General features: G+C 40.5%; 1 protein-coding gene across 1 annotated transcript in view; it reads left to right on the top strand.

The window, feature by feature from the left end:
* Positions 1 to 12,284, top strand: part of LOC126249558 (dual specificity protein phosphatase MPK-4) — a 106,985-nt gene that overhangs the window by 49,590 nt on the left and 45,111 nt on the right. Inside the window, exon 5 of the mRNA XM_049951222.1 lies at positions 5,631 to 5,717. Coding sequence (XP_049807179.1) covers positions 5,631 to 5,717 — 87 coding nt within the window. The remainder of the gene's footprint in view (positions 1 to 5,630; positions 5,718 to 12,284) is intronic.

Raw genomic sequence — 12,284 nt, 5'->3', positions numbered from 1 at the left:
CATCACACTGCATGAGCTGGTAGCTCCTCACACATGCCAAGAAGTGGATTCCCTTCTTACTGTGGCAGTGGCTATTGTGCCAGATGACCCTTGCTGTGGCTGGATGACTCTTGTGGGGAGAACCCTTGAGCAGAGTAGCTGGCATAAGGCAGATGTTTTGTACATGAAACATATTAAATTACACCAAAACAATGGCTGTTCTGATGTGGCCGTCTCATCAGACAGGCATAGAAATTTCAGTATGGGTAGATGTAACCCTACTATTCCTACTCTGGGTACCCTAAAGGAAGAGGGGCAAACCAGACATCTGGGAGCAATAGAATGTATCCAATACTTAGTGTCTACTGGAACTGGTGGGGATGCTTTTACTAAAACAAAGCCATTAATTTTTGTGGTACATGTTGAAGATAAATTTGTAGAAGGGGGGTGGGGGTGGGGGGGAGGTCGCATAGGGTAAGATCACATGAGTGTGGGTGCAAGGAACAGGGGTCATACTATTTTTGGTCAAGAATTGTCTTACAGACAGGTCTGTGTGAGCAGGGGCATTGTCCTGATGGAAAAACTAGTCACCTGACTACCACAAATCAGACCGTTTCCGCCGCACACTGTTGAGGAATATTTTCAAAATTTCCAAGTAGAACGCCTGGTTAGCTGTCTGATTCTGTGGAACAAAATCTGAATGGACGAATCTTCCCACATCGAAAAAACAACTCACCAATTTTAATTTTTTTTAATGTTTGATTTAATCTGACAAGCTTTCTTGGGGCAAGGTGAACTTGAAGTCTTCCACTGGTTTGATGGTTGCTTTGATTCAGGATCATAAGCATATCACCAAGTTTCATCATCTGTGATAACTTTGGAGAAAGTTTGGATCATTTTAGGACTCTTCTTTCAAGGCACAGCATGCTTCCACACAACCTTGTTTTTGTTCAGCAGTCAGCAGTCATGGCACGAATTTGACAGCCGACCTTTTCATTCCCAAATGTTGTGACACAGTTCATTGCACTGAACTTCAAGTCACTCCCAACAGCTCCACAATTTCTTCACTGGTGCATTGTTGATATTTATTGACGATTGCATAAGTGTTTTCAATATTTTTATGTGTTCTGGCTGTGGAAAGATGACGAGAATGAGATTTGTCATCAGTTGATATCTCACGATTTTTGAAATGGGAAAACCACTCAAACACTTAAGTTTTTACCATAGCATAGTCCTTTTATGCCATTTTTAACATTTCAAGCATTTCTGTTCTTTTGTCTGGGCAAAACTCTGAATTTCACCACTGCACGCTGTTCACGAAAATCAGCCATTGCAAAAATGACAGTCAGACAAAACAGGTGTCTATAAATTCTGCTGAAACTATTCCTGACCTCCTTCAGCAATGCCACTTGGCTTATTGGTTCTGTAATGTTTGCTGTATTCACTCCTAGTAGCAAAACAAGGTACTACAAAAGTTCTGCCCACCAAAAAATTAGTTTGGTTTCTTTTGGCTGCCCCCCCCCCCCCCTCATATTTTCTCATGATTGGGAAGCATGCTAGTATTTGGTCTTGCTGATTAGTCCCAATCATTCCCTTGTGGTACTCAATAACACAACTCAGTTTCAAAGTACGATTGGTTCCTTGTGTAATCATATCGACTGTGTCATTTTTGTCATCATAAAATGAACATCTCGGTTGTCTTCCCAATTTACGAGTATTTGATTGCAGCTCGTCATTCTGTATTCCCTCTCTTTAATATAACGTCAGAAATATTTTGGTGTATTCTTTCTATTCACACATACTGTTACAGTGATATTTGTTTTATAATTGCGTGATAGTGTCATAAGTAATTTTGATGAAAAGTACCAATTATCTAGATATAAAGTGTGTCCTCTGTGTAACACTGACTACAATAGCTCTTTGACAGCACTTTCGGAGGAATGGTCCCATTTTTGATGGATTGAATTGTCTGTAAGATATGCGTCCCTTAAATTTCATGAATGATCATCGATAGTAATGTTGTGTTTCATTTTTTACACTTCTTTAAAGTCTTGATTCAGATAACTGGTCACAGGTCTTATTTTGCTCAATTTGTCTGTATTGGCAAGCAGATCATTATTTGCAAAGTGTAACCATCTTGTAATTTGTAGATATCTTTTTAGCACCATTGTTTTTCTAAATATGGGCATTTCTGTAACAGCCATCTTTGACCAGTTTGGTTAAATTATTGTTCTTTTTTTCACCTGCACCAGTATTGTGGACAATGCTAAATATCTTTTAACTTCATTACAATTCAAAGGAAAGCAATTGTTGATGCTCCTTCATACTCTGTTTGGATTGGTTCGTATTTGTTCTGCATACCGGTTAGTCTCAGTTACAGTATTCTCTCAGATCATGTTATCAAATACTATATTGAATTTATCTTATTCACTTTTATTTGCCCCTACCTGATGTAAGATTGCCTGTTTCATGCCAGGTGTCATTGTATAGTTCTGGATTGTTTGACTCTCTTGTATTTCTTTCAAATCCAAGGTTCTGGCAGTTGATCTTCACCAGTGGTTCATCCTCAATAAATAATCTACCTGCATTTTTGACGTACAGGATGTACGATGTCACTGTTGGTAGCGGAAGTATCAAAATAACAGTCTCTGTTCTCCTCACAACATTTATGTTTTATGGGGATACATCCCTAAGATTAAACTGCATATATTTAGATGTGCAATCATGACTGAGAATAACATGTAACTAGATGTGATACAAAGTGATAAGAACTATCACAAGTCTGATCTCTGCTGTGTGTAGGAGGTCACATCACAAGTTGTGACCATCATACCGCAGGCTGGGCCCGTCAGGTTTGCATTTTACATGACTGATGTCATGGGCCAGCCTTGTGATCATCTCAGTTGGTCCGAATTCTTGACCACAAGTTTCGCACATTGTTCTAGATCAATAGGTTAATGATCCCAACCGATTTACCCATACATATGAAGTGACTTCTTTTCCCAGTTGAGATCTCGTTTGTAAATTACAATAAACAAGTTTCAAGATCAGTTAGAGAGGGGAAGAGGAGATGGACAAAGAGAGAGAGGGATGAGGAGGAGATGAGAGAGATTGGGGGGAGGGGGAGGAGATGGACAGTGAGAGAGGGGAAGAGGAGGAGAGGAGATGGACAGTGAGAGAGGGGAAGAGGAGGAGAGGAGATGGGCGAAACGAGGTGGGAAGAGGTCATGGACTGAGAGAGGGCGAGGAGTAGTTTAGGACGAACGTACAATTCCCATACATATTTAGCAATTGCAAAGCATTGCTGGGTTTACTAGTGTATGTACATAGAGAATAAGAGCGGTACTATCTCACTTCTCTGAGGCACTCCTGATGATACCCTTGTCTCTGATGAACACTCGCTTTCATGGACAATGTACTGGGTGCTATTACTTAAGAAGTCGCCAGGCCACTCACTTATTTGGAAACCTGTTCAGTATGCTCATACCTTTGTTAACAGTTTGAAGTTTGGCACCGTGTCAAACACTGTCTGGAAATCGAGGAATATGAAAGGAATATGAAAAATATCTGTTGTCGGTTATCCATGGTTCGCAGCATATTGTGCAAGAAAAGAGCAAGCTGTGTTTTGATTGAGCCATGCTTTCTAAATCCATGCTGATTTGTGGACAGAATCTTTTCCATCTTAAGAACATTTATTATATACGAACTGAGAATGTGTTCGTGAAGTCTAAAGCAAACCGATGTTAAGGATATCAGTTAGTAATTTTGCAAGTCCGTTCTTTACCCTGGGACTTTCTGGTGGGTGAGAGATTCATGATAAATGCAAGCTGAGGGGTCAGTGCTGAAGAGTACTCTCTGTGAAACTGAACTGGGATTCTACCTGGACCTCACAACTAATTTGTTTTCAACTCTTTCAGTTGCTCCTCAACAGCAGGATTGCCTACTACTGTGTCCTCCATATGAGAGTCTGTGTGACACTCAAACAATGGTATATTTGTAAAGTCCTGCTTGAATGATTTCTTAAATATGAAATTTAAAACTTCAACTTCCCTTTTGTCGTCTTTTAATGCCACACCAGACTCATCAACAAGTGACTGGATAGAAGCTTTTGACTCGCTTGGCAATTTTACTTAGGACCTGAATTTCCTTGGTTTCTCAGTGAGGTATCACACTGTGACATGTACTATCCCTGACCTCTCTGAACTTAATCGTATTGCCTTTCTCGGCATCCCAGGGAATGAACTGGCTGGGTGACTAGAGAAGCAATTACTCCTTCCCCCTCCCGTCATTCACTTTTACATTCCCAGGTGCAGATTTGCAGGTGCGGTTAAGGCCTCTGCTCATCTCGAGATGGAACAACAACTGGTGGGCTACTGCACCCTCTAAATAAATTCTGCACTACCAAGGAGACTACTGCTTTGTGGCACTCTTTCTTCCGTTCATCCCATTAAGAATTCGTCATTGTATTTTGCCTCTGCATCGGTCATACCTGCTTCTCAAATAGTTTTATTGTATGTAATGAGCAACCCCAACATTGTTGTTGTGGAGCCTTATTGACACTTGCTCATATCATGGTGGAATGATCCCTCCTCCTGGCTCTCCAAGCTAAGAATGATCTTCTTTGCCTCCCTTGTTGGCAGGTGACTCACAGACACTTGAACTGTTTCTCTGTTTTCTCCCTGACAGTTATTTTTATTCTCAGATACAGTTTTTTAAACTGTCTTCAGGGTGGAGACAGGGTGATTGTATTTGGAGGTCTCTCATGCCACATGCTGTGTCAAGGTGGGCCTCATGATCCTACCTCCTTTGACTGCTGCTTCTCCAATCCCTCCATTTTCTGTTTTAGTTGCATTTAGGTGATTTGTGTTTTTTCCTGCCACATCCTTTTTTTACTTGTTTGGAGTAGAACTCTGTTGATTAGTGGGTGTTATGCTCTTCTTTAATGCTTTGTCTGTGATGAATCGGCGAGTGGGACACTGTAAGTGCCTTCCCCCTTTGCATGCAGAGCCCCAAGGGACATGCACGTGAATCCTTAACTATCTGTCTCGTCGTTTTTTATTATTGGTGGTTCAATGGATGCTCATTATATTTTTAGCCTTTGTGCTTTTACTGTTCTATATCTCTTGATGAGGATGCACTCTTTACTCTTTACCGGTCTTCACCCTTAGTTGGGTTGGTGGGGGCTGGATCCAGGTGGAGTTTCTCTCGCCATGGCCGAGTCCTGGGAGACCACTTGTTTACTCTAACCTATGAACCGATCAGACCTATATACTTTTACTTCTCCATAAATCAGTTTCCAGCTCAGTCATCAGTATTGCCTTTGGTGTCTTGCTTTCACGATTCCTACATACATGACCCATCCGAGCACGTTCCTGTTGGATATCACTACCTCCAGATGAATGCTCCTTTGCTGTTTAGTCGCTTACTTCAGTCAACCAACCAACGAGATAGAAATTAAGTGCTTCCTCAGAGCTAATAGACTGAAAACACACACTGGTGGGGAGAGAGAGAGAGAGAGAGAGAGAGAGAGAGAGAGAGAGAGAGAGACTATATAGGTATTGTAGTTCATCCAATGAACTACGTCAGCTTTTTAAAATTCATCGAGAGCTCTCTACTCCAACAGTAACAAGCAGGTTTTTGTTCTGTTATAGCTACTTTGGAATGTCTCGAAGCCCAGCAGTTGTGATCGCATATATGATGAAGAAGTACTGCCTCTCCTATGATGATGCATTTGAAATGTAAGTACCCAGTTGGAAATAATAACAAGCTATTTAGCTTTTATAATGTGATTGTGGAACTCGATAATGAAAATGTTGATATTTTGTTGTGAATTCCTGAAGCTAATTCAAAGTAGTGTTGTGTTGACTATTAATATTGGTGTCTAACAGTAATGTGTCTGAACTAAATATTTATGAAACAAATGGTGTAAACTACCCCCACTCCCCCTCAGGCTCCACACAATGCTCATGCAGCTGCCCCCCCTCCCCACATGCAACCCCCCCCCCACACACACACACACACCACCCTCCTGCAGCCGTTTTCTCCACCATCGTACAGCAGTTCGCAAACAACTGAAGACAGTGAGGCATGTTGGCTATGGTCAGCCCTCTGCGAGCTGTTGCTTCAGGTTGTAGCAGCAACGGAGAAACTGGCATGTCAAATGGGATGTCTCAGATGTCGCGCATTTCATCCATGGGCTCTGCTAATGAGGCAACCTCCAGTGCAGTGTACCCACTGTGTGGGATCTGCGCTCACTGCAGAATCAGTGGCAGGTAACACATTCACATTGCTGAAGATAGAGAATCAGTGTGTGGACCGTGGCTGTATGACCTTGCCAATACACCTTGTGAATGGGTGGCTGCCCCTTCAGTGGGGTCCATGCAGGCACATTGGGAGGATTTGTGTTACCAGGAGCTCTAATGTTAGGTACTTTATAGACCCCTTTAGGGAAATAGTGTCCAGGGCTGGAAAGAGGTCTAGTGTGTGCTTGATATGGCTGCTGGGGGCCACACATATGTGAGGGGTCCTGTGAGTGTTGAAGGTGGAGGGTGCAGTCATCTGCAAGTTGTATGTTGTGTTGTGTTGCTTTGATTCGGAGGCTATCGTCGGTTTGTTCGGGCAGCTGGCAGTGATTGTGAAGACCACTAGCCTCACTCGGGCACAAGCAGAGATTACAATTTACAGTTCATGATTGGAGTATTTTGGTTTGGAGTTGTATGTAGGGTCTCAACTAGAGGCTCAATCTATTCTGTGCCAGACTTGGTTGTAGATTTCTTGACCTTTGTGATGGGGTGGGGAATTGTAGGACCTGTCAAAGGGCAAGGGTGCACTACACAGAGGAAGCAGCAACTCTGGCAGCAGAAAATTTGTGGAGTGCAGATCTTTTTACCCCCCCCCCCCTTAGGTTAGGCGATAGTTTTGAGGTTCTCCAATGAATGGTAGCTAGGTGATACAGTGTGTGCAGTCAGATTGTGTACAAAGTAAAGACATTGTATATGTCAAAATTTTAACAGTAAATTGTGAAAAAATTTATAACAAAGTTCCTAAAGAAAGAACAGACCAGCAAAATTATGGACCAGTTTAAAAGTGATGTTGAGAGATAATTATCAGTGCTAAGAATGAGTACACTGGTAGTCTTCTATGAAAGAGCTCCTCGGCTGTGATCAATTGGACATAGTCAATAATGTGGACATGTGAAGTTAAAATTGAAAGTACCTGGTCGATGAAGCTAGTTAACTGGCTATGGGGGCAGCCAGTAGGTCATGCTACGGGCATGCTGTGGTGTGGCATCAGCAACAACTGGGCGGACTCTGCGACGTCAGTGGTTTGATCAGGCTGGCATTGACTGCTGTGGCTAGTGGCACCTGGCCCTGCTGATGTAGTGTGGCTTGTGATGTGTGTTGCGGACTGGTTAGTGACTGTGTACAGCTACTGTTCTCAGCTTTTCATGGCAAACGACAGAGAGGTCTAATAAACATGCTCAGTGTGGGTGACATTTTAGAGGAGATTATGGAGTTTATTGATTAAGTGATCTCTGGATCTAAAAAAAAAAAAACAGTTAAGGCAGAAGAAATGAAGAAAATGATCACCTTATGGGCAGTTCACAAGTTATCACAACAACGAAATTACAGCAAGTCAAATGGGAAAATGAGAGCCAGAGAGCCAAGTAAAGAAAATGAGTACACCTCGTACCAGTGTTCTGGCTAGACAAGTGCTGCAGAGAAATGAGAAAATGTAACTGACAAAATTAACATAGCAATTAAGAAACAGAGTAATACTATTTTTGTAAAGTCTTGTACAAATGAGGACAAAGGAGCAGATCTGTGTAAAACAGATGGATAGAATGAAATATACAGTTATTGTGAAAACAGCTTCAGAAGATGATACTGCAGGATTAATGAATAATACTACCCTGCAAGAGCCTCACTTGCGAACTACTGCAAAAAATAAACCCTTTCATTATAACTTACAATGTCAATTCAGATGTGGAGGTGCTGCAACTAAAGGAGATTGGGTATGCACAGAACTTTGAAGGGGAACATGAAAGTGATCGTTTTGACTCAGTTTATTCCAGAATGTAAAACTGGACCAAAAGGAAGGAAAGCAGTTCATCTCATAATGGAGGTAGGACCCGACGTGAGCAAAGTCCTTCTCAACGAGCAAAAGGTATATAGCTGTGAAGGATATGTAGTAGTCCACCACAGCAATAAATATCATTATTATAACCCTACACCAGGGAAGAAATCGCTTGTGCTCACTGTGGGGGAGATGGATGTAAGAAGTTAGACTGTGGAAAGAGCAGACACAATCCAGTTTTAGTACTGTGTGTGAGAAGTACAAGGTTATTAATGCAAATCAGAATGAAATCCAGTATAATGAAAATCAGAATGACAGCCAAACCTATCAGATGTTCCTAGACAGACTTGCCCTATGCATCAATTTTTGGTAAAAGACTAATCATATCTGATGACTGAACATTATGAAATGAGAAGATAACTGTCAAATATGTAAGAAGGCAGAAATTTTTATGCAGGTGAGAGTATGGAATTTTTGGCAGAAAAGAAAAAAATAAAAGTTTTACGAGAGATGCAGGTAACTCAGATGGAGGAGAATCATTTACAACCATGCCATAAAAACAAATGGAATCTGTACAGCATTTACTAAACCTGGAAACATGGGTTGCACATTGAAAAAGAGTACAATAATCCTCCGCTAAAGAAGTTACCCAAATGCAATGCAATGAGCTTTCAATTGCAACTAGAAAAAAATGAAAAACACTGCAAACTACCATCCCATTTCAGCCAAGTACTGGTAAAGGAACAGAACCAACCACAAAGATAAATATTATGTTCAACAGAAGAGATGCCAACACACCTTAAAATCTTGAGTCAGCACAACAAAGACTTCACAACACACACATTGAGGGAGCAATGTAGAAATTAACTGAGAGTAAAATGGACATAAATCTGCAACGACTTTATGAAGGGAGTGAAAATTCACTCTGCCTTGCCAGTAGTGAGGCATATAATAAGGACTAAGCATCCGAAAGGGAGATCTATAACATTTCTTGTACCTGATGCTGTAGATTGTGTTCAGTTGGGGTCGAAGAAACTACGTATTGACCCTGAGTCCTCAGCTGCTGGAGAACATACTGCTTAGTTTTTTGTAGAAGAAATATAGTGTATGCTGTTGAGCAGTTTGTTATACCACATGGTAGAACTGCATCTGAACCTCAGCAACCATGCCCAAACTGCTACTTTTAACATATACACTCCTTAGATGGACAGAAGGTATTTAAAAATTGCCCAGCTAAATTGTATGAGAAGTCAGTATGTCATGCATGAAATATGCAAAGTAGCTGAAGAAATGAAGTTCGATATTCTATGCTTACAGGAACTGTATATAAAAGATCGGAAAATCCCTGGAATGCTAGTCACAGCTCATGTTGTCACATCAAAAACTGATGACAGCCATTGTCATGTTTATGTGTTTGTTTCCACGGTCATGGCAAGTTTGACTTTCATATCAACGTGTGTCTAGTTCAGTGATGCCATAGATAAGTACATAGAGCTGTTTAAAGACATCAGTAGCTGTGGTCAAAGGAATCCAATACAATTGATGGGAATGCTATGTCATCATTATGGTTTAGTTTAGTGCAAGGTGAAGGAGGCATCATACTACAGGAAAACATAACTAAGTAAAATATGGAAGTGGCAAACAGAAGTGGAAATACATTCACATACAAAAGGAGAAATGGTGCATAGTTGAATATAAATGTCACAATAATTAATGAACATATGGTAAGGAAGGTCAGAACCTGGAAAGGGGCCTCACCACAAGTGACCAGAACATTATAAACTTTACAGTTGACTCCTGCAGAAAGAACTCTGAGATGATAATGCATTAAACACGTTAAAGACATGATATGGTAGAACTTACAGAAAGCTGATTGGAACCTTCTCAGAAGTATTTTTTGCTGTCCAGAGCAGGTGGAAATAGATGACAGCTGCACACAAAAGCTAAAGAACTCATCAGTGCAACATAAGAAGCCATGAAAGATGCGGTACCAGTCATAAAACAAATAGGTTCAAGTTCACAAGTACCTTAAAATTAGTGTCTCCAAATACTGAGAACATAAGTCAGAAGGGCAAGAAGATCCTACCAGAAAAGCCACATTATAGAGAAAGAGCTCACAGGCCAGGCAGGTACAGAGAACTTAAACAGCAATTTAAGGACCACTTGGGGCGAACAAGAATAAAAAAGCTGGGACCGAGTCATGGCACAGAACCTACATCTTCACCCATGGGGTACACTGTATAAAATCACCTGTCAAAAGATAATTTCTCCGACAATGTTATCTCCAAAATGAGCAGATGGCAACATGACATAAAACTGACTGTCTGCCCAATTACTGATGGACAGTCTCTTTTTGTAGGAAAATCTTCTCCAGCAAAATCATGTGGTATCTTTGTTTTATTTCATGATGAATGGTTTTGACAGAATCTTGCTGTCATCATTAGATTTTCAGAAAATGCTTATTAACATGCGTACATAACACCAATACAATGAGAACACTTTCCAGTTACAGGAAATGACACCACATTTGCTTGTCAGACACATGAAAAAGAATGTATAAAAAATCCATTGGACCAACTGGGTGCCCAGGAGTGGATATGAACGATTAGAAACTGCAGTCTGCCACAGGGAAAGCTTTTTTCCCCTTTGGGTAACATAACTGAAGAGAAAATAGCTCACAGAATTTGGTACATAATTTATCTACTATTTGAAAAGAAGTGTCAGCATAAACTAGGTGAATTTTTTCATTAATTGGGAAAACAAAAAGATGTTTAATGATCCAGTCAAACAAGAGATTTTCCTTACTGCACATTTATACAACACATCAGTTTGAAATCTTATACGTATTTGTTGGCCACTGTATGTCTTAATTTTCTTGTTACATTTTTATATTACTGGAGATCAAAGTGCAGTGTGTGTAATCCAATTAATCAGCGATGAAGATACTTCCATGACCACATGAAATAATATTGTTTTACTTAATTTTTATTGTTCTATTAATAGTGTGAGAGTTGTCTATTTCCAAGTTCCTGAACATTTGAATTTTGTGCACTGTGGCACAGGGGTTTGGCTTTCTTGTCTTGTGTGAAGCTTACAAATGACACACACTGCTGATGTGACCACATTTCATATGTTGACAGAAAATTTCTTTTTAGAACGTGATATGTACAAAATACTTGAGGTAACCTTAAGTGGGATGATGAAGATTAGCTGGTGAGAGACAATTACCAATGAAAGGTGCTGAGCAGTATACAAGAAATGAGATCTTTCTGGAGGCACATCCAAACAAGAATAGCCAACCTCATAGGACACATTTTAAGACTCCGTAACATCAGTGGAACAGTGGCAGATGGAGCTGTTGAGGGAAGGAATTGCGGGGCATGACCAAAGCTGTCAAACATGCAGCAGATTGTGAATGATACGGGATGCACTACAAATGCGGGTATGATGGAGGAGGCAGACAGAATAGGGAATGGTGTACAGGTGCAAGCCAACTTCATAAAAGAAGTAGCAATGGTGCTCTGTGAATATGCAACACAGAATTTTCATGACTGGAATTTTGTGATGAGCTTGATTCTCAATCGGAAAAATGTTGTACTGATTTGTTTCTTTTTTTGTGCCATGGCAGATTACTCCTCGAACTCCTGTGTTTACTATCACTGAAATCCAATCAAGTGTATTTCCATGCTGGTCACGTTGACTGTTTGTCAAACTCAGCTGTGCGCCATGCTGAAACTTTGCATGGTTGCCAGGGCTGTTTTGACTTTTGAGTGAATTTAAAATTTTTGTTTCATATAAAATACTTCTCCTAAAGACAAATCTCAAAATCTGACTATACACTTCTTTGTCAGGCGCATAGTGATTACCCAGTCCCTGATGAGATTCATCATATGATTCCTTGAGCTGTTCATTTTTACCTACAAAACTGCAAATTAGGAGTAGCCTTTTAAAATTTGCTTTCAGATTTGGAGCATACGATGTGTGTTGGGTACCTATAATAGTCAGAAACTCATTCACAAATTTTGATGTATGTTTTCTTTTCTGGATCTTTAGGAGGATGTAACTTTTGAAGAAGAAAAAACTATTTCCTGCAACAACCAGATCTAATATGTGTGTGTGTGTGTGTGTGTGTGTGTGTGTGTGTGTGTGTGTGTGTGTGTGTGGTTTCAATACCATCCTTAAATGATGTGTACAATGGAGCTGTATCCAAAGATGTGGCTAACAATTCT

The sequence above is a fragment of the Schistocerca nitens genome, chromosome 3 (assembly GCF_023898315.1).
Source record: "Schistocerca nitens isolate TAMUIC-IGC-003100 chromosome 3, iqSchNite1.1, whole genome shotgun sequence".
Classification (NCBI taxonomy): Eukaryota; Metazoa; Arthropoda; class Insecta; order Orthoptera; family Acrididae; genus Schistocerca; species Schistocerca nitens.
Note: the sequence above shows the minus strand (reverse complement) of the source record. Positions and strands in the feature narration are given on the sequence as shown.